This window comes from Pristiophorus japonicus, chromosome 27, assembly GCF_044704955.1.
Source record: "Pristiophorus japonicus isolate sPriJap1 chromosome 27, sPriJap1.hap1, whole genome shotgun sequence".
Taxonomy (NCBI): Eukaryota; Metazoa; Chordata; class Chondrichthyes; family Pristiophoridae; genus Pristiophorus; species Pristiophorus japonicus.
In genome coordinates, this window is record NC_092003.1 from 6,890,749 (window position 1) to 6,914,425 (window position 23,677).

General features: G+C 52.9%; 1 protein-coding gene across 4 annotated transcripts in view; it reads right to left on the reverse strand.

Annotated features, from left to right (window-relative positions):
* The window catches only part of LOC139239453 (serine racemase-like), a 140,039-nt gene extending 116,542 nt beyond the window's left edge, over positions 1 to 23,497 (reverse strand). For 2 of the 4 annotated variants that reach the window (XM_070868208.1, XM_070868207.1), the window contains exons 1-7: positions 23,432 to 23,482; positions 19,744 to 19,923; positions 14,720 to 14,849; positions 13,093 to 13,196; positions 11,135 to 11,254; positions 7,685 to 7,759; positions 4,695 to 4,904 (exon numbers count right to left, since the gene is read on the reverse strand). In XM_070868208.1, the coding sequence (XP_070724309.1) occupies positions 4,695 to 4,904; positions 7,685 to 7,759; positions 11,135 to 11,254; positions 13,093 to 13,196; positions 14,720 to 14,849; positions 19,744 to 19,911 (807 nt within the window). In that variant the 5' untranslated portion in view covers positions 19,912 to 19,923; positions 23,432 to 23,482. Of the gene's footprint in view, positions 1 to 256; positions 2,588 to 4,694; positions 4,905 to 7,684; positions 7,760 to 11,134; positions 11,255 to 13,092; positions 13,197 to 14,719; positions 14,850 to 19,743; positions 19,924 to 23,431 lie in introns of those variants that run through there. The other 2 variants (XM_070868206.1, XM_070868209.1) reach the window with 2 other exon arrangements.
* Positions 23,498 to 23,677: the final 180 nt, after the last annotated feature.

A 23,677-nucleotide genomic window follows, 5' to 3' on the forward strand; every position in this document is an offset into this window, starting at 1 on the left:
CGTGTACCTGCCCTGGGAGTGTGTGATGGGACAGTGTAGAGGGAGCTTTACTCTGTATCTAACCCCGTGTACCTGCCCTGGAAGTGTGTGATGGGACAGTGTAGAGGGAGTTTTACTCTGTATCTAACCCCGTGTACCTGCCCTGGGAGTGTGTGATGGGACAGTGTAGAGGGAGCTTTACTCTGTATCTAACCCCGTGCTGTACCTGCCCTGGGAGTGTGTGATGGGACAGTGTAGAGGGAGCTTTACTCTGTATCTAACCCCCTGTAACTGCCCTGGGAGTGTGTGATGGGACAGTGTAGAGGGAGCTTTACTCTGTATCTAACCCCCTGTACCTGCCCTGGGAGTGTGTGATGGGACAGTGTAGAGGGAGTTTTACTCTATATCTGGGGAGGGGTCAGGACTGTGTCTAACCAGCGACCAACAGGAGCCTAAATTAGGTGCGAGCGCGATGGGCTGGATGGCCAATCAGCTGCTCCAATGCTGCCCTCTGCCCCGAGACTTGAGGGGAATTGCTGAACCTAAAAGTAGATTTACAGGATAACGGGTATTGCTAGGTGTGAAATACCCAGACTGTCCATGTGGAAAAAGAGCGTGATCATTTTTAATCAAATAAAAGATTTATTACAGCAGTGTCTCTGGGTATTATTTTGGTGGGTGCTGATGTTGGCCTGACACATTAAAAAATACTGGTATTCATAGGCAACGCAGGCAGCACGATCCTATGATGTCCTGTTCATCTCATCTCTTTCTAATTAATCTCCTCCCACAGCCCATGAACACTCTACCATATTCATCATCACAGGCAGTCCCTCGGAATCGAGGAAGACTTGCTTCCACTCTTAGCATGAGCCTTTAGGTGACTGAACAGTCCAATACGAGAACCACAGTCCCTGTCACCGGTGGGACAGACAGTGGTTGAGGGAAGGGGAGGGTGGGACAGGTTTGCCGCACGCTCCTTCCGCTGCCTGCGCTTGGTTTCTGCACGCTCTCGGCGACGAGACTCGAGGTGCTCAGCGCCCTCCCGGATGCACTTCCTCCACTTTGGCCGGGGACTCCCAGGTGTCGGTGGGGGATGTTGCACTTTATCAGGGAGGCTTTGAGGGTGGTCCCTTGTAACGTTTCCTCTGCCCACCTTTGGCTTGCTTGCCGTGTCGGAGTTCCGAGTAGAGCGCTTGCTTTGGGAGACTAGTGTCTGGGGGGCATGCGGACAATGTGGCCCTGCCCAGCGGAGCTGGTCGAGTGTGGTCGGTGCTTCGATGCTGGGGATGTTGGCCTGGTCGAGGACGCTAACGTTGGTGCGTCTGTCCTCCCGGGGGATTTGCAGGATCTTGCGGAGACATCGTTGGTGGTATTTCTCCAGCGACTTGAGGTGTCTACCATATAACGGGGCGTACGGCGCATGATACAGAACACAGTCCCAAAGCCGGGGAACACACAGCCCTTTTCCTATATCTCGGTCCCAACCCTTTGCTCTTCTGTCTGTGAATTACCGCTGAAAATGCCCCCATTGAGGGCTGACCTTCTAGTTATTGCTCCCTCCCCCCAGATCACTGCATTCCATCCAACATCACTTCAAGACTCTCTCTTGGACCCCGGCATTAAGAATATAAGAAATAGGAGCAGGAGTCAGCCAGTCGGCCCCTCGAGCCTGCTCCACCATTCAATAAGCTCATGGCTGATCTGATCTTGGCCTCAACTCCATTCCCCACCCGCTCTCCAGAACCCTTTATTCCCTTATCGTTCAAAAATCTGTCCATCTCAGCCTTGAATATATTCAATGTCCCAGTCTCCACAGCTCTCTGGGGCAGAGAATTCCACAGATTCACGTCCCTCTTATTCTAAGACCATGTCCCCTAGTTCTAGTCTCCCCCATCAGTGGAAACATCCTCTCTGCATCTACCCTTGTCGAGCCCCCTCAGAATCTTACACGTTTCGATAAGATCACCTCTCATTCTTCTAAACTCCAATGAGGATAAGGCCCAACCTGCTCAGCCTTGCTTCATAAGGCAACCCCTTCATCCCAGAAATCAACCGAGTGAACCTTCTCTGAACTGCCTCCAATGCAAGTATATCCTTCCTTAAATACGGAGACCAAAACTGCACGCAGTACTCCAGGTGTGGCCTCACCAATACCCTGTACAGTTGTAGCAGGACTTCTCTGCTTTTATACTCCATCCCCTTTGCAATAAAGGCCAAGATACCATTGGCCTTCCTGATCACTTGCTGTACCTGCATGCTAACTATTTGTGTTTCACGCACAAGGACCCATTCTCCCCTTAATTTCCTCCCCCTCAATTTCCTGCTCACTGTCCCCCCCCACCCCCCCGACCCCGTGTCATCAATCACGTGACAGTGCCCGGCGCTATGCGGGACACAGAGGTCAAAGGCCGTCTCGCCCGCCCTGGGCCCCACGCAGCCACTCGAGGGAGTCCAGGTCTGCGTTGCCTCCGCACAGCACCACGCAGACGTTGCGGAGGCTGGCGGGGAGCTCCCGGAAGCGGGGGGAGAGGACGGCCGCCACGCCCAGCCCGGCTGTGGGCTCGATCACCAGCTTTGCCCGCTCCCACACCAGCCGCGTGGCTCGCTGCGGAAGACAAAGAGGCCCATTTACAACTTTTCAGGACATCAAATGCATTTTGTGTTGACATGTGGTCACTGTTGTACCGCGGGAGCCAACCTGCGCACAGCAAGCTCCCACAAAACAGCAGTGTGATAATGACCCAGATCATCTGTTTTCGTGATGCTGGTTGAGGGATAAATATTGGCCCCAGGACACCGGGGAGTACACCCTTGCTGTACAGGATGGGAGCAAATGGGATATTTTACGTACACCTGAGGGGGCAGACAGGGCTCTGGTTTAATGTCTCACTATATGGCACCTCCGAAAGTGCGGCGCCCCCTCAGTACTGCCCCTCCGACAGTGCGGCGCCCCCTCAGTACTGCCCCTCCGACAGTGCGGCGCCCCCTCAGTACTGCCCCTCCGACAGGGCGGCGCTCTCTCAGTACTGCCCCTCCGACAGTGCGGCACTCCCTCAGTACTGCCCCTCCGACAGAGTGGCGCCCCCTCAGTACTGCCCCTCCGACAGGGCGGCGCTCCCTCAGTACCGCCCCTCTGACAGTGCGGCACTCCCTCAATACTGTCCCTCCGACAGTGCGGCGCTCCCTCAGTACTGCCCCTCCGACAGTGCGGCGCCCCCTCAGTACTGCCCCTCCGACAGGGCGGCGCTCTCTCAGTACTGCCCCTCCGACAGTGCGGCACTCCCTCAGTACTGCCCCTCCGACAGAGTGGCGCCCCCTCAGTACTGCCCCTCCGACAGGGCGGCGCTCCCTCAGTACCGCCCCTCTGACAGTGCGGCACTCCCTCAATACTGTCCCTCCGACAGTGCGGCACTCCCTCAGTACTGCCCCTCCGACAGTGCAGCGCTCCCTCAGTACTGCCCCTCCGACAGTGCGGTGTTCCCTCAGTACTGTCCCTCCGACAGTGCGGCGCTCCCTCAGAACTGCCCCTCTGACAGTGCGGCACTCCCTCAGTACTGTCCCTCCGACAGTGCATCGCTCCCTCAGTACTGCCCCTCCAACAGTGCGGCACTCCCTCAGTACTGTCCCTCCGACAGTGCGGCCCTCCCTCAGTACTGCCCCTCCGACAGTGCGGCGTTCCCTCAGTACTGTCCCTCCGACAGTGCGGCGCTCCCTCAGTACTGCCCCTCCGACAGTGCGGCGCTCCCTCAGTACTGCCTCTCCGACAGTGCGGCGCTCCCTCAGTACCGCCCCTCCGACAGTGCGGCACTCCCTCAGTACTGTCCCTCCGACAGTGCGGCGCTCCCTCAGTACTGCCCCTCTGACAGTGCGGCACTCCCTCAGTACTGCCCCTCCGACAGTGCGGCACTCCCTCAATACTGTCCCTCCGACAGTGCGGCACTCCCTCAGTACTGCCCCACCGACAGTGCAGCGTTCCCTCAGTACTGTCCCTCCGACAGTGCGGCGCTCCCTCAGAACTGCCCCTCTGACAGTGCGGCACTCCCTCAGTACTGTCCCTCCGACAGTGCATCGCTCCCTCAGTACTGCCCCTCCCACAGTGCGGCACTCCCTCAGTACTGTCCCTCCGACAGTGCGGCGCTCCCTCAGTACTGCCCCTCCGACAGTGCGGCGTTCCCTCAGTACTGTCCCTCCGACAGTGCGGCGCTCCCTCAGTACTGCCCCTCCGACAGTGCGGCGCTCCCTCAGTACCGCCCCTCCGACAGTGCGGCGCTCCCTCAGTACTGCCCCTCCGACAGTGCGGCACTTCCTCAGTACTGCCCCTCCGACAGTACGGCACTCCCTCAGTACTGCCCCACCGACAGTGCAGCGCTCCCTCAGTACTGCCCCTCCGACAGTGCGGTGTTCCCTCAGTACTGTCCCTCCGACAGTGCGGTGCTCCCTCAGAACTGCCCCTCTGACAGTGCGGCACTCCCTCAGTACTGTCCCTACGACAGTGCATCGCTCCCTCAGTACTGCCCCACCGACAGTGCGGCGCTCCCTCGGGTTGTCGATCCCAACCGATTTTAGGCCCAATTTGCTCAAACTCTTCTCAGAGGACGACCCTAACATCCCTGGGATCAGTCTGGTGAACCGCCTCTACAGCAAGTATATTCTTCCTCAGATCCGGAGAGCAGAGCTGTGCGCAGTGCTGCGGCTGAGGCCCGGTACAATACCTGAATCTCCTCCTCGCCGACGGTGAACACATCGTCCACCAAGTCCCTGATGATGGGCCAGGTGTTGGCCCCGATACTGGTCTTCACAGCGTCGGCCACCGTCATGGGGGGCTGGGTGTTGGGGGTGAGCTGCCCGCTGCGCTTCGAGCGGTAACAGTCGTCCGCGTTCTCCGGCTCCGCCGCGTAGATCTTGACCTGCGGCTGCTGTGCCTGTGGCAGGCGGAGGGGAACGCGTGTGAGCGTGAGGTTATCGCCAAGCCAGGCCACACGGTCCAAGCAGGTAATACAGGAGTGGCTACCATACATAACCATATATACCATACATAACCATATATACCATACATAACCATATATACCATACATAACCATATATACCATGCATAGCCATATATACCATACATAACCATATATACCATATGTAACCATATACACCATACATAACCATATATACGTAACCATATATACCATGCATAGCCATATATACCATACATAACCATATATACCATATATAACTATATATACCATACATAACCATATATACGTAACCATATATACCATGCATAGCCATATATACCATACATAACCATATATACCATATATAACCATATACACCATATATAACCATATATACGTAACTGTATATACCATGCATAGCCATATATACCATACATAACCATATATACCACATATAACCATATATACCATACATAGCCATATATACCATACATAGCCATATATACATGTAACCATATATACCATACATAACCATATATACCACATATAACCATATACACCATACATAACCATATATACCACATATAACATACATATCCATATATACCACACATAGCCATATATACATGTAACCATATATACCATACATAACCATATATACCACACATCGCCATATATACATATAACCATATATACCATACATAACCATATATACCGTACATAACCATATATACCATGCATAGCCATATATACATGTAACCATATATTATACATAACCATATATACCATACATAACCATCTTTACCACATATACCATATATACCATACATAACCATATATACCATGCATAGCCATATATACCACGCATAAGAACATAAGAACATAAGAATTAGGAATAGGAGTAGGCCATCTAGCCCCTCAAGCTCGCTCCGCCATTCAACAAGATCATGGCTGATCTGGCCGTGGACTCAGCTCCACTTACCCGCCCGCTCCCCGTAACCCTTAATTCCCTTATTGGTTAAAAATCTATCTATCTGTGATTTGAATACATTTAATGAGCCAGCCTCAACTGCTTCCTTGGGCAGAGAATTCCACAGATTCACAACCCTCTGGGAGAAGAAATTCCTTCTCAACTCGGTTTTAAATTGGCTCCTCTGTATTTTGAGGCTGTGCCCCCTAGTTCTAGTCTCCCCGGCCAGTGGAAACAACCTCTCTGCCTCTATCTTGTCTATCCCTTTCATTATTTTAAATGTTTCTATAAGATCCCCCCTCATCCTTCTGAACTCCAACGGGTAAAGACCCAGTTTTATGGTATATATAACCATATATACCATACATAGCCATATATACATGTAACCACATATACCATATATAACCATGTATACCATACACAACCATATTTACCACATATACCCTATATACCATACATAACCATATATACCATACATAACCACATTTACCATACATAACCATATATACCATACATAGCCATATATACATGTAACCATATATACCATACATAACCATATATACCATACATAACCATATTTACCACATATACCATATATACCATACATAGCCACATATACCACGCATAACCATATATACCATACATAACCATATATACCACATGTAACCATATATAACCATATTTACCACATATACCACATATAACCATATATACCATACATAACCATAATTACCACATATACCATATATACCATGCATAACCATATACACCATACACAACCATATTTACCACATATACCATACATAACCATATATACCATGCATAGCCATATATACCATACATACCACATATAACCATATATACCACACATAGCCATATATACAACACAGCCATATATACCATACATAAACATATATACCACATGTAACCATATATAACCATATTTACCACATGTAACCATATATAACCATATTTACCACATATACCACATAACCACATATAACCATATATACCACATATAACCATATATACCACATGTAACCATATATACCATACATAACCATATATATGCATACATAGGCATATTTATCATATATACCATATATACCATATATAACCATATTTACCACATATACCATACATAACCATATATACCACATGTAACCATATATAACCATATTTACCACATATACCACATGTAACCATATATACCACATATAACCATATATACCATACATAACCATATTTACCACATATACCATATACACCATACATAACCATATATACCATGAATAGCCATATATACCATACATAACCATATATACCACATATAACCATATATACCACACATGGCCATATATACCATATATAACCATATTTACCACATATAACCATATATATCATACATAACCATATATACCACATATAACCATATATACCACATATAACCATATATAACCATGCATGCCATTTGCAACCAGATATAACCACATATATCATATATAGCCAGATATAATCACATATACCCATGTATGCCCTATATTACCACGTATAACCATGTAAACCATACATACCATATATAACATGGAGCACCATATCTAACCATATACGCCGTATATAATATGATTATATTTAAGGTGGAGATAGACAGATTTTTGAAGGATAAGGGAGTGAAGGGTTATGGGGAGCGGGCGGGGAAGCGGATTGAGGCCCGGATCAGATCAGCCGCGATCTCACTGAACGGCGCAGCAGGCTCGAGTCACTTCCGCTTGTCCGCAAATCCTACCTTGATGGCGACTGCAATTCCCGAGATCATTCCTCCACCCCCGACAGGCACAACCACAGCCTGCACGTCTGGGACCTGTATGACACGGGACCAAAGCAGTGCTGTCAGGAACGGCCAGGCCCCGGGATTGCACAGGGGCTAAGTACTCACACAGAGTAACGCCCAACAGCGCAGACACGAGGATTTCCGCCAAGAACATTTTGGGATAGCGCATGAGTAATTTGAGGCATGATATGTAGTGTGCTCGGGAGGAACAATGTGTCTAAAATCATGAGGGGCCTGGATAGAGTGGATAGGACGGACCTATTTCCCTTCGCAGAGGGGTCAACAACCAGGGGGGGGGGGAGCAGATTTAAAGGTTTTAGAGGGGATTTGAGGGGAAATGTCTTCACCCAGAGGGTGGTGGGGGTCTGGAACTTGCTGCCTGAAAGGGTGGTAGAGGCAGAAACCCTCACCACATTTAAACAGTACTTGGATGTGCGCTTGTAACCTACAGGGCTACGGACCGAGAGCAGGAAAGTGTGATCAGGCTGGACACGATGGGCTGGAATGGCCTCCTTCCGTGCTGTAAATCTCTGTGGTTCTGTGAGGTACTTAACTTTTGAAAGCCACAATTGAGTTTGCCCCCCACCACCCTTTCAGGCAGCGTATTCCAGATCCTAACCACATACATAGGATAACATTCTGTTTGCTACACACTTTAGCCCAAGGACCAGAGGTTATAGATTCAAAATCGTTGGGAGAAAGATAGAGCGGGGAGAGGAGGAGAAACCGTTTCCACCCAAGAGAGTTGTCAGGATAGAAACATAGAAGAAACATAGAAAATAGGTACAGGAGTAGGCCATTCGGCCCTTCGAGCCTGCACCACCATTCAATAAGATCATGGCTGATCATGCAACTGCAGTACCCTATTCCTGCTTTCTCTCCATACCCCTTGATCCCCTTAACCGTAAGGGCCACATCTAACTCCCTCTTGAATATATCCAATGGGGCGTTCGACCTGAAAAGCTGATTCCATCAGTAATTTTAGACCAGAGCTGGACAGATACCGGAGGACATCTTCATCATCATGGGCAGTCCCTCGGAATCGAAGAAGACTTGCTTCCACTCTTAACACGAGTCCTCAGGTGGCTGAACAGTCCAATACAGGAACCACAGTCCCTGTCACAGGTGGGACAGACAGTGGTTGAGGGAAGGGGAGGGTGGGACTGGTTTGCCGCACGCTCCTTCCGCTGCCTGCGCTTGGTTTCTGCACGCTCTCGGCGACGAGACTCGAGGTGCTCAGTGCCCTCCCGGATGCACTTCCTCCACTTAGGGCGGACTGGTCTTTTGGCCAGGGACTCCCAGCTGTCGATGGGGCTGTTGCACTTTAACAGGGAGGCTTTGAGGGTGTCCCTGTAACGTTTCCTCTGCCCACCTTTGGCTCATTTGCCGTGAGGATGAGCAACTTAAAGGAGTATGAACATAAAGCGGGGATGTGGGACTAAGCACAACAGCTCTTTCGAAAAGCCAGCAGAGGCACGATGGGCCGAATGGCCTCCTTCTGTGCTGTGATTTTTCTATGACTCCCATTTCATTCTACACCCTCTATCCCGAAGGCTCCCATTCCCTGTTCTACGCAGTGCGACACCCAATGGAGTATAAAAGCAGGGAAGTCTTGCTACAGTTATACAGGGTATTGGTGAGGCCACACCTGGAGTACTGCGTGCAGTTTTGGTTTCCATATTTACGAAAGGATACACTTGCTTTGGAGGCAGTTCAGAGAAGGTTCACTCGGTTGATTCCGGGGATGAGGGGGTTGACTTATGAGGAAAGGTTGAGTAGGTTGGGCCTCTACTCATTGGAATTCAGAAGAATGAGAGGTGATCTTATCGAGACATATAAGATTATGAGGGGGCTTGACAAGGTGGATGCAGAGAGGATGTTTCCACTGATGGGGGAGACTAGAACTAGGGGGCATGGTCTTAGAATAAGGGGCCGCCCATTTAAAACTGAGATGAGGAGAAATTTCTTCTCTCAGAGGGTTGTAAATCTGTGGAATTCGCTGTCTCAGAGAGCTGTGGAAGCCGGGACATTGAATACATTTAAGACAGAAATAGACAGTTTCTTAAACGATAAGGGGATAAGGGGTTATGGGGAGCGGGCGGGGAAGTGGAGCTGAGTCCATGATCGGATCAGCCATGATCGTATTAAATGGCGGAGCAGGCTCGAGGGGCCGAATGGCCGACTCCTGCTCCTATTTCTTATGTTCTTATGTTTTTATTCTGTTCGACTCACTCAACAACAACAACAACTTGTATTTATATAGCGCCTTTAACGTAGTGAAACGTCCCAAGGTGCTTCACAGGAGTATCACGAGATTTAAGAAATTTGACACCCAAGTAGGAATTAGCGCAGGTGACCAAAAGCTTAGTCAAAGAGGTCGGTTTTAAGGAGCGTCTCGAAGGAGGAGAGAGAGGCGGAGAGGTTTAGGGAGGGAGTTCCAGAGCTTGGGGCCCAGGCAACAGAAGGCACGGCCACCGATGGTGGAGCGATTATAATCAGGGATGCTCAGGAGGGCAGAATTAGAGTAGCGCAGACATCTCGGGGGGTTGTGGGGCTGGAGGAGATTACAGAGATAGGGAGGGGCGAGGGCCATGGAGGGCTTTGTAAATCATCATCATCATCATCATCATAGGCAGTCCCTCGGAATTGAGGAAGACTTGCTTCCATTCTTAACATGAGTCCTTAGGTGACTGAACAGTCCAATACAGGAACCACAGTCCCTGTCACAGGTGGGACAGACAGTGGTCGAGGGAAGGGGAGGGTGGGACTGGTTTGCCGCACGCTCCTTCCGCTGCCTGCGCTTGGTCTCTGCACGCTCTCGGCGACGAGACTCGAGGTGCTCAGCGCCCTCCCTGATGCACTTCCTCCACTTAGGGCGGACTGGGTCTTTGGCCAGGTGTCGGTGGGGATGTTGCACTTTATCAGGGAGGCTTTATCAGTGGAACTAAACTACAGAACCAGTGGGAAGCTGTTCAACCTTCGCTGTCTCCAGGCCAGGTCCAAGACCACCCCAACCTCTGTCGTCGAGCTACAGTACGCGGACAACGCCTGCGTCTGCGCACATACAGAGGCTGAACTCAGGGACATAGTCGACGTATTTACTGAGGCGTACGAGAGCATGGGCCTTACCCGAAACATCCGTAAGACAAAGGTCCTCCACCAGCCTGTCCTCGCCGCACAGCGCTGCCCCCCCCCCCCAGTCATCAAGATCCACGGCGCGGCCCTGGACCACTTCCCATACCTCGGGAGCCTCCCATCAACAAGAGCAGGCATCGATGACGAGATCCAACACCGCCTCCAGTGCGCCAGTGCAGCCTTCGGCCGCCTGAGGAAAAGCGTGTTGGAAGACCAGGCCCGCAAATTTGAAAATAAGGGTGAGAACGAGATCCCAAAGGCTCCCGTTACCTGTTGTAGGATCTCCAATCCTATGGTGCCCTGTCCCGCGATCACAAGGGGATCCTGATTCGGGTGGACCAGTACTCCTTGGGTTTCCACAACTGTCCTGGATGCAGCTGCCGCCCTAGCCTAAGAGAAACAAAATGTGAACAGACCAACAATCACGTTGCAGTGTGGCTGAAGTGCATTCGTTGAAACTCAGGACCCCTATCCTCTCCAGGGCCTTGCTGAGGCCATACCTGGAGCAACGTGCACAGTTGTGGTCTCCTCATCTGAGGAAGGACATACTCGCCATAGAGGGGGTGCAACAGAGGTTCACGAGATTGACTCCTGGGTTGAGAGGGTTGTCCTATAAGAGCAGAAGAATTAGGAGCAGGAGTCGGCCATTCGGCCCCTCGAGCCCGCTCCGCCATTCAATGAGATCACGGCCGACCTTCGACCTCAACTCCACTTTCCTGCCCGATCCCCTCGCCTCCAAAAATCTATCGATCCCAGCCTTGAATGTACTCAGAGACTGAGCCTCCACGGCCCTCTGGGGCAGAGAATTCCAAAGATTCACCCCCCTCTGAGTGAAGAAATTCCTGCTCATCTCCGTCCTAAATGGCCGACCCCTTATCCTGAGACTGTGTGACCCCTGGTTCTAGACTCCCCAGCCCGGGGAAAACACCCTCCCTGCATCTACCCTGTCAAGCCCTGTAAGAATTGTGTGTGTTTCAATGAGATCACCTCTCATTCTTCTAAACTTTAGAGAGTATCGGCCCATTCTACACAATCTCTCCTCATAAATAGATAGATAGATTTTTAAGGGAATTAAGGGTTACGGGGAGCGGGCGGGTAAGTGGAGCTGAGTCCACGGCCAGATCAGCCATGATCTTGTTGAATGGCGGAGCAGGCTCGAGGGGCTAGATGACCTACTCCTGTTCCTAATTCTTATGTTCTTATAAGGCAGCCTCTCACCACAGGAATCAATTGAGTGAACCTCCTTTGTACCGTCTCCAAAGCAAGTATATCCTATGAGGAGAGATTGAGCGGATTGGCCCTATACTCACTCATTTCGACGAATGAGAGGTGATCTTATTGAAACATATAAGGTTCTGAGTGGAATCGACAGGGTAGATGCAGAGAGGATGTTTCCTCCGGGCTGGTGACCCTCGAATTAGAGGGCACAGTCTCAGGCTACGGGGTCGCCTATTTCACTCAGAGGGTTGTGAATCCTTGGAATTCTCTGCTCGAGGGGCTCCCTCAGTACTGCCCCTCCGACAGTGCGGCGCTCCCTCAGTACTGCCCCTCCGACAGTGCGGCGCTCCCTCAGTACTGCCCCTCCGACAGTGCGGCGCTCCCTCAGTATTGCCCCTCCGACAGTGCGGCGCTCCCTCAGTCCTGCCCCTCCGACAGTGCGGCGCTCCCTCAGCACTGCCCCTCCGACAGTGCGGCGCTCCCTCAGCACTGCCCCTCCGACAGTGCGGCGCTCCCTCAGCACTGCCCCTCCGACAGTGCGGCGCTCCCTCAGCACTGTCCCTCCGACAGTGCGGCGCTCCCTCAGCACTGCCCCTCCGACAGTGCGGCGCTCCCTCAGTACTTCACTGGGAGTGTCAGCCTAGATTTTTGTGGCCAAATCTTTGGAGTGGAGCTCGAACCCACAACCCACTGAGCTGCAGCTGACACTGCTTTTATGTCCTATCTGTCATGGGTTACCCTAAGCTGAACTAGCGTAATGTACCCGTGGTCTACCCTACTAATTGATCATTGCTCTCATACTCTGTGCTCCTGTGTATAAAAGCCACCTCTCTGCTCTCTCCCCCCTCGTCCCCTCTCTCTCCTCCCTCCACACCCGCCCCTCGTCCTCCTCCCCTCCCTCGTTCTCTCGCCCGACGCCTCCCTCCTCCATCATGTCCAAGCCCGCCAACCCTTCCCCCACCCCCCCCCTCCCATGAGTCAGCCCTCACCTCCAGCTGGTGACACCTTACCTGCTCGCTGGGCTCACACTCCACGATGCGCGCGCCGTATTCCAGCATGGCGGCCTTTTTGCACGCTGGGGCTGTCCGAGGCACCACCACGTACGCAGGGATCCCTGTGGGGGTTGAAAACACACACTTACACGTGGCTGGACACGGGGCGAAAGCGCAGGGCGCAGTGTCACTCAGGAAAGTAATACCATCATCATCATCGGCGGGTCCCTCATGGCCGGATCCAACATTCTCCTCGCCCACTCCCTGCACCTGTGAACACCGCTGGTTCAGCACAACATAACAGCGAATGTGTGACAATTCCACACTGTAAGAAACACAAGGGAGTACAGTGCCCTAATGCTGGGTACAGGTCTGTCACTGTATAACACCGGGGTACAGTACCGGTGGGTACAGGTCTGTCACTGTATAACACTGGGGTACAGTACTGGTGGGTACAGGTCTGTCACTGTATAACACTGGGGTACAGTACTGGTGGGTACAGGTCTGTCACTGTATAACACTGGGGTAAAGTACTGGTGGGTACAGGTCTGTCACTGTATAACACTGGGGTACAGTACTGGTGGGTACAGGTCTGTCACTGTATAACACTGGGGTACAGTACTGGTGGGTACAGGTCTGTCACTGTATAACACGGGTACAGTACTGGTGGGTACAATTCTGTCACTGTATAACACTGGGGTACAGTACCGGTGGGTACAGGTCTGTCACTGTATAACACCGGGGTACAGTACTGGTGGGTACAGGTCTGTCACTGTATAACACTGGGGTACAGTACTGGTGGGTACAGGTCTGTCACTGTATAACACCGGGGTACAGTACTGGTGGGTACAGTACTGGTGGGTACAGGTCTGTCACTGTATAACACTGGGGTACAGTACTGCTTGGTACAGGTCTGTCACTGTATAACACCGGGGTACAGTACTGGTGGGTACAGGTCTGTCACTGTATAACACTGGGGTACAGTACTGGTGGGTACAGGTCTGTCACTGTATAACACTGGGGTACAGTACCGGTGGGTACAGGTCTGTCACTGTATAACACTGGGGTACAGTACTGGTGGGTACAGGTCTGTCACTGTATAACACTGGGGTACAGTACTGGTGGGTACAGGTCTGTCACTGTATAACACTGGGGTACAGTACTGGTGGGTACAGGTCTGTCACTGTATAACACTGGGGTACAGTACTGGTGGGTACAGGTCTGTCACTGTATAACACTGGGGTACAGTACTGGTGGGTACAGGTCTGGCACTGTATAACACTGGGGTACAGTACTGGTGGGTGCAGGTCTGTCACTGTATAACACTGGGGTACAGTACCGGTGGGTACAGGTCTGTCACTGTATAACACTGGGGTACAGTTCTGGTGGGTACAGGTCTGTCACTGTATAACACTGGGGTACAGTACTGGTGGGTACAGGTCTGTCACTGTATAACACTGGGGTACAGTACTGGTGGGTACAGGACTGTCACTGTATAACACTGTGGTACAGTACTGGTGGGTACAGGTCTGTCACTGTATAACACTGGGGTACAGTACCGGTGGGAAAAGGTCTGTCACTATATAACACTGGGGTACAGTACTGGTGGGTACCAGGGGGCCCAGAATGGTTTTGCTCTGCCCACCTTTCATTCGAGCCGCTAGTGCCAGTGCCTGCCCGTGATTGCCGCTGCTGTGTGTCACCATGGCTCGGATCTCCTCACCCTCCTGCCTCCCCTCAGCGATACTGGACACTGCATTGAGAGCTCCTCGTATCTGAAAAATACCCAGTCATCAGCTCGCTGGGGGCAGTTTAACAACTTCCGCTTTTATTTCACCATTCACATCCTCGTTCTCAAATCCCTCCATGTCCTGCTCACCCCCTCCCTATCTCTGTAACCTCCTCCGGCCCTACACCCCTCCCTATCTCTGTAACCTCCTCCGGCCCTACACCCCTCCCTATCTCTGTAACCACCTCCAGCCCTACACCCCTCTCTATCTCTGTAACCTCCTCCAGCCCCTACACCCCTCCCTATCTCTGTAACCTCCTCCGGCCCTACACCCCTCCCTATCTCTGTAACCTCCTCCAGCCCTACACCCCTCCCTATCTCTGTAACCTCCTCCGGCCCTACACCCCTCCCTATCTCTGTAACCCCCTCCAGCCCTACACCCCTCTCTATCTCTGTAACCTCCTCCAGCCCTACACCCCTCCCTATCTCTGTAACCCCCTCCAGCCCTTACACCCCTCCCTATCTCTGTAACCACCTCCGGCCCTACACCCTTCTCTATCTCTGTAACCACCTCCAGCCCCTACAGCCCTCCCTATCTCTGTAACCACCTCCGGCCCTACACCCCTCCCTATCTCTGTAACCACCTCCGGCCCTACACCCCTCTCTATCTCTGTAACCACCTCCAGCCCTATACCCCTCTCTATCTCTGTAACCACCTCCAGCCCTACACCCCTCTCTATCTCTGTAACCACCTCCGGCCCTACACCCTTCTCTATCTCTGTAACCACCTCCAGCCCCTACAGCCCTCCCTATCTCTGTAACCTCCTCCTGCCCCACAGCCCTCGGAGGTGTCTGCGCTCCTCAAATTCTGCCCTCTTGAACATCCCTGATTATAATCGCTCCACCATCGGTGGCTGTGCCTGCAGCTGCCTGGGCAGGAAGCTCTGGAACTCTCTCCCTCAACCTCTCCGCCTCTCTCTCCTCCTTTAAGACGCTCCTTAAAACCTACCATTTTGACCAAGCATTAGGTCACCTGTCCCAATACCTCCTTATCTAATATATCACAACACAAAAGCAAAATACAGGCAACTCTCGATTATCCGGGTCCCTCGGGGATTGGGCTATGCCGGGTAAACAATTTCTCCATTCGAGCGATTGACATTATAAAGTTAAACCCCGATGCCTTCCCAGGCCCAAGGACTCCGGTGTCCCGGGCCGAAATTTTAAATCCCGTTACAACGGCTTCCCATTGGATCCGTGTGCGGATAATCGCGAGTTGCCTGTACTGCGGACGTGGAAAATAAACAGAAAATGGCCGGAAATCTCAGCGGGTCGGGCAGTGTCTGTGGAGAGAGAAACAGAGTTAACGTTTCGGGTCGATGACTCTTCGTCAGAACTGGCAAAAGTACGAGATGTAACAGATTCTTAAGCAAATGTAAGGGGCACTGAAAGGGGGAGGGGAGGAAAGAACAAAAGGGAAGGTCGTTGATCAGGTGGAGGACAGGAGAGATTCGAGATTTGATGGGCCAAATTGAGATGGTAATGGCTCAAGTTAGGAAACAAAAGATGTGTCTAGATAGGGTATGAATGGCAGAATAATTACCAGTTGCCACGGGAAATAGAAAAAATATCTCCTTATGTGGCTCGGTGTCAAATTTTGTCTCATTACAGTGCTGTGAAGCCCCTCGGGATGTTTTATTCTGTTAAGGGACCATGTACAGTAGACACCTCAAGTCGCTGGAGAAATACCACCAACGATGCCTCCGCAAGATCCTGCAAATCCCCCGGGAGGACAGACGCACCAACGTTAGCGTCCTCGACCAGGCCGACATCCCCAGCATCGAAGCACTGACCCACACTCGATCGGCTCCGCTGGGCAGGGCCACATTGTCCGCATGCCCCGACACGAGACTCCCAAAGCAAGCGCTCTACTCGCAACTCCCTCACGGCAAACGAGGCAAAGGTGGGCAGAGGAAGCGTTACAGGGACACCCTCAAAGCCTCCCTGATAAAGTGCAACATCCCCACCGACAGCTGGGAGTCCCTGGCCAAAGACCAGTCCGCCCTAAGTGGAGGAAGTGCATCTGCTGAGCACCTCGTGTCTTGTCGCCGAGAGCGTGCAGAAACCAAGCGCAGGCAGCGGAAGGAGCGTGCGGCAAACCAGTCCCACCCTCCCCTTCCCTCAACCACTGTCTGTCCCACCTGTGACAGGGACTGCGGCTCTCGTATTGGACTGTTCAGCCACCGAAGGACTCACTTTTAGAGTGGAAGCAAGTCTTCCTCGATTCCGAGGGACTGCCTATGGTGAAGATAAATCCAATTTGTTGATGTGTAATACCAATGTATTACCAGCAGAGTGGAGTGTTACCCAACTGTATTGAACCTGTCTGAATCCCGATTCCGACATACAACCAAACCCCTTCCCACTCACTCCCACTGTACAGAATCGACAGTTGAATGTAACATGCCGTTAAATGTTTGGGGACTTTTATCAACTACCGATTCTGTATTCATCGGAGCGAATGGGAAGGGGTTTGGTCCATTAGGATTCCATCCAATGGGAGTGCATAGCAAGGTTTTTTTTATCGTTCCTGGGATGTGAGCGTAGCCGGGAAGGCCCAGCATTTATCGCCCGTCCCTAATCGCCCCTTGAGAAGTTGATGGTGAGCCGTCTTCTTGAACCGCTGCAGTCCGTGTGGTGAAGGTGCTCCCACAGTGCTGTTAGGGAGGGAGTTCCAGGATTGTGACCCAGCGACGATGAAGAAACAGCCGATATATTTCCAAGTCGGGATGGTGTGTGACTTGAAAGAAAGACTTGCATTTATATAGCGCCTTTCACGACCATCAGATGTCTGAAAGCGCCTTATAGCCAATGAAGTACTTTTGGCGTGTAGTCACTGTTGTAATGTAGGAAACACGGCAGCCAATTTGCAAACAGCAAGCTCCCATGAACAACGATGTGATAATGACCCAGATCATCTGTTTTTTTGTGATGTTGATTGAGGGATAAATATTGGTCCCAGGACACCGGGGAGAACTCCCCTGCTCTTCTTTGAAATAGTGCCATGGGATCTTTTACGTCCACCTGAGAGAGCAGACGGGGCCTCGGTTTAACGTCTCATCCGAAAGAATGCACTTCCGACAGTGCGGCGCTCCCTCAGTACTGCCCCTCTGACAGTGCGGCGCTCCCTCAGTACTGCCCCTCCAACAGTGCGGCGCTCCCTCAGTACTGTCCCTCTGACAGTGCGGCGCTCCCTCAGTACTGCCCCTCCAACAGTGCGGCGCTCCCTCAATACTGCCCCTCCAACAGTGCGGCGCTCCCTCAGTACTGTCTCTCTGACAGTGCGGCGCTCCCTCAGTACTGCCCCTCCAACAGTGCGGCGCTCCCTCAATACTGCCCCTCCAACAGTGCGGCGCTCCCTCAGTACTGTCCCTCTGACAGTGCGGCGCTCCCTCAGTACTGCCCCTCCAACAGTGCGGCGCTCCCTCAATACTGCCCCTCCAACAGTGCGGCGCTCCCTCAGTACTGTCTCTCTGACAGTGCGGCGCTCCCTCAGTACTGCCCCTCCAACAGTGCGGCGCTCCCTCAATACTGCCCCTCCAACAGTGCGGCGCTCCCTCAGTACTGACCCTCCGACAGTGCAGCGCTCCCTCAGTACTGACCCTCCGACAGTGCGGCGCTCCCTCAGTACTGTCCCTCTGACAGTGCGGCGCTCCCTCAGTACTGTCCCTCCGACAGTGCGGCGCTCCCTCAGTACTGCCCCTCCGACAGCGCAGTACGGCGCTCCCTCAGTACTGCCCCTCCAACAGTGCGGCGCTCCCTCAATACTGCCCCTCCAACAGTGCGGCGCTCCCTCAGTACTGTCTCTCTGACAGTGCGGCGCTCCCTCAGTACTGCCCCTCCAACAGTGCGGCGCTCCCTCAATACTGCCTCTCCAACAGTGCGGCGCTCCCTCAGTACTGTCCCTCTGACAGTGCGGCGCTCCCTCAGTACTGCCCCTCCAACAGTGCGGCGCTCCCTCAATACTGCCCCTCCAACAGTGCGGCGCTCCCTCAGTACTGTCTCTCTGACAGTGCGGCGCTCCCTCAGTACTGCCCCTCCAACAGTGCGGCGCTCCCTCAATACTGCCCCTCCAACAGTGCGGCGCTCCCTCAGTACTGACCCTCCGACAGTGCAGCGCTCCCTCAGTACTGACCCTCCGACAGTGCGGCGCTCCCTCAGTACTGTCCCTCTGACAGTGCGGCGCTCCCTCAGTACTGTCCCTCCGACAGTGCGGCGCTCCCTCAGTACTGCCCCTCCGACAGCGCAGTACGGCGCTCCCTCAGTACTGCCCCTCCGACAGTGCGGCGCTCCCTCAGTACTGCCCCTCCGACAGCGCAGTACGGCGCTCCCTCAGTACTGCCCCTCCGACAGTGCGGCGCTCCCTCAGTACTGCCCCTCCGACAGCGCAGTACGGCGCTCCCTCAGTACTGCCCCTCCGACAGTGCGGCGCTCCCTCAGTACTGCCCCTCCGACAGCGCAGTACGGCGCTCCCTCAGTATTGCCCCTCCAACAGCGCAGTACGGCGCTCCCTCAGTACTGCCCCTCCGACAGCGCAGTACGGCGCTCCCTCAGTACTGCCCCTCCAACAGTACGGCGCTTCCTCAGTACTGGCACTGGAAGTGCCAGCCTAGATTTTTGTGGTCATGTTCCCGGAGTGGGATTTGAGCCCACAACCTTCTGACTTAAGAGATGAGAGAATGCTACCCGCTGAGCCACGACTGAAGAGGGTTGGGCCTTGGACGCTGCCCACCGAGATTGAATACCTCCGATGTGTCTCGGGAACCAGATTTATTTCCATTTCTTAAGCCCTGCACAGTGTGTGTGATAGTAATCTTGACTTAGCCATGTCCATGCAGGTCGGACGGAGATGGCTGATCGATTTCCCGACCCTGCCCTACCTTAAACGATCCCGTTTTCTGGAAGAGCTCACACTTGAGGAAGAGCTTCCGTTGAGCCTGTCGGTCCAGGGTGGAGTTGGTGAGGACGGGAGTCCGGTGGACGAGACCGCTGATGGCAGTGTGAGCCTTCTGGATGCTGGCCAGCGAGACGCAGTACTGAGCAGGCATGGCTCCGACAACCTGCAAACCACAGCAGTTAGCAAACAATCTGCATTTGCCGGGGAAAACATCACCTACATTGGCTCTCGGTTAAGCAACGCCTCAACGTCAACATTCTCCAGTCCAGGCAACAGCCTCGTAAAGCTCCTCTGTACCCTCTCCGGTGCGATCACATCTTTCCTGTAATGTGGTGACCACAACTCCAGGCAGACAGCGTTCCTCCCGCACAGGAACCGTAAATTTCCTCTGTGCCCTCTCTAGTGGATGTATACTTGTTTAAAATGTTGTTCATGGGTAATGTCTCGAAGATAGAGCGGGGCAGTGGGATCAGTTAGGGATTGATACAGGGCTACAGGGAGATAGTGGGTCAGTGGGAATAGTTTGGGATTGGTACAGGGCAATGGGAGAGAGAGTGGGGCAGTGGGATTAGTTTGGGATTGATACAAAGCTTTGGTCCGAGAGCGGGGCAGTGGGATCAGTTAGGGATTGATGCAGGGCTATAGGGAGATAGTGGGACAGTGGGATTAGTTTGGGATTGACATAGGGCTATGGGGAGAGAGTGGGGCAGTGGGATTAGTTTGGGAGTGATACAGGGCTATAGGGAGAGAGTGGGGCAATGGAATTAGTTTGGGAGTGATACAGGGCTATGGGGAGAGAATGGGGCAGTGGGATTAGTTTGGGATTGATACAGGGCTATGGGGAGAGAATGGAGCAGTGGGATTAGTTTGGGATTGATACAGGGCTATGGGGAGAGAGCAGGGCAGTGGGATTAGTTTGGGATTGATACAGGGCTATGGGGAGAGAATGGGGCAGTGGGATTAGTTTGGGATTGATACAGGGCTATGGGGAGAGAGCGGGGCAGTGGGATTAGTTTGGGATTGATACAGGGCTATAGGGAGAGAATGGGGATTAGTTTGGGGATTGATACAAGGTTATGGGGAGAGAGCGGGGCAGTGGGATTAGTTTGGGATTGATACAGGGCTATGGGGAGAGAGCAGGGCAGTGGGATTAGTTTGGGGATTGATAAAGGGCTATGGGGAGAGAGCGGGGCTGTGGGATTAGTTGGGGATTGATACAAGGCTATGGGGCGAGATACAATTTATACAGTGTCAGTGTGTTATTCAACTGTTGAGATGCAGCTGTGATTAAAGTGGCCTGTGCCTTTATGGCCATTAAATCTAATTTGCTGCGAGTGAACAGACAAAGATTTAGAGTGTAAAGTTCTGTTTTGTGTGGGAAATCTTTACATCGGTTGGCATTGATACATTTCCAGCCCCAGGTCTGAAAAAAGACAGTATATAAAGTATATTGTCTCCTTTGTTACATGTTGAGTGGTGTCTGTAAAAGAAAGATTTGTATTTATATAGTGCCTTTCAGGCCTTTAGGACGTCCCAAAGCGCTTTGAAGCCAATGAAGTGTAGTCGCTGTTGTAATGTGGGAAACGCAGCAGCCAATTTGCGCACAGCAAGCTCCCACAAACAGCCATGTGATAATGACCCAGATCATCTGTTTTTTTGTTATGTTGATTGAGGGATGAATATTGGCCCTTGGACACCGGGGATAACACAACCACTCTTCTTCGAAATAGTGCCCTGTGAACATTTGCATTCACCTGACAGGACAGACGGGGCCTAGGTTTAACGTTTCATCTGAAAGACGTCCCTCCGACAGTGCGGCGCTCCCTCTGTACCGTCCCTCTGATAGTATGGCGCTCCCTCTGTACCGTCCCTCCGACAGTGCGGCACTCCCTCAGTACTGCCCCTCCGACAGTGCGGCGCTCCCTCTGTACCGTCCCTCCGACAGTGCGGCACTCCCTCAGTACTGCCCCTCCGACAGTGCGGCGCTCCCTCTGTACCGTCCCTCCGACAGTGCGGCGCTCCCTCAGTACTGCCCCTCCGACAGTGCGGCGCTCCCTCAGTACTGCCCCTCCGAACGTGCGGCACTCCCTCTGTACTGACCCTCCGACAGTGCAGCGCTCCCTCAGTGCTGACTCTCCGACAGCGCGGCCTCCCTCAGTACTGCCCCTCCGACAGCGCAGTACGGCGCTCCCTCAGTACTGCCCCTCCAACAGCGCGGTACGGAGCTCCCTCAGCACTGCCCCTCCGACAATGCGGCGCTCCCTCGGTACTGCCCCTCCGACAGTGCGGCGCTCCCTCAGCACTGCCCCTCCAACAGTGCGCCGCTCCCTCAGCACTACCCCTCCGACAGTGCGGCACTCCCTCGGCACTGCACTGGGCGTGTCGGCCTGGGTTTTTGTGCTCAGGTCCCTGGAATGGGACTTGGACCCAGGACCTTTGGACTCAAGAGGTGAGAATGAGACTAAACCTGTGCTGCCTGCCTTTGCCGAATTGCCGCCTCCTCTCTTTCCTCCTTCAAGACGTTCCTTAAAACCTGCATCTCTGACCAAGCTTTGGATCACCTGCGCTAATTTTTTTCTTCAGTGGCTCGGTGTTAAATGTATTTGTCTTGTCTTGTACAGGTACAGCATCCGAAATCTGGACTTCTGAAAACCGTAATGCTCTGAAAAGCGGACACTGTGCAGATCGCACGAGGCGACGTCAGTAATCCGGAAATATGTTCCAAAAACCTTTATTTTACCGGCGACTTTTATCATGCTCCAGATCTATCGTTTCAACTTTAATTAGCATTTTATGTGCCTCTTAAGATCACTCCTCAGTTGCCTCAATGTTGAATGCCTCAATCTCCAGCGATTTCAAGTTGTATTGTCGTTTTCTTTTGTTTGTTTTATTCCTTCATGCAGTGGTTCGGGATGTCGGATTTCCGTCTCCGAAATCCGGAAAACCCCAAAACTCGGACAAAGGGGTTTCCGGATTCGGGATGTTGGATTTCCGTCTCCGAAATCCGGAAAAACCCGAAACTCGGCCCCGAGGTCTTCCGGAATGGGAAACGCCGGATTTCCGCCTCCAAAATCTGAAAAAAACTCGAAACTCGGGACAAGGGGGTTTCCGGAGTCGGGACGTCAGATTTCCGTCTCCGAAATCCGGAAAAACTCAAAATCCCGGCACCCAGGTTTCCGGAAATTGGGAACACGGGATTTCCGTCTCCGAAATCCGCACAAACCCAAAACTTGGGACAAGGGGGTTCCGGATTTCAAGACGGCGGATTTCCCGGGGGAAAAAAAACAAACACTCGGTCCCGAGGTTTCCGGGATTGGGAACGCCGGATTTCCGTCTCCGAAATCCGGAAAAATCCAAAACATGGACAAGGGGATTCCGGATTCGGGATGGCAGATTTCCCGGGGAAAAACGCCGTCCCGAGGTTTCCGGATTTGGGAGGTTGTATTTCCGACTCCCAAATCCGGAAAACCACCAAACCTCGGTCCGAAAGTTTCCGGATTTGGGAGGTTGACAAATTTTTTTGTCTCATCACGCCGCTGTGAAGCGCCGTGGGACGTTTTGCTGCGTTAAAGGCGCTATATAAATGCAGGTTGTTGTGGGGCCCGGGTCCCCCGGGCTGCTCTCCTTCCCCCCCGCCACCACCCCAGGGCGGCCCGGGCCCCCGGCCTCACCTCAATCGCCGCGGCCGCTCGCCCCTCAGGCTTCTCCCGGGCCGCTAGGCCGCGGCTGTCGCCCCTGGAAACGGCGGCGCCGACCAATGGCGACGGGCCGGCCGGCTCCCGTGGCCCCGCCCACCCGCCGCGTGGACCAATCCACGGGCTGCTCCCGCCCGCGGGAGGGAGGTGGTAGCGTCCGCGAGCCGGCAGACGTCACTTCCGGCAGCAAGGGAGCGAGAGAGAGAGAGAGAGAGAGAGTTG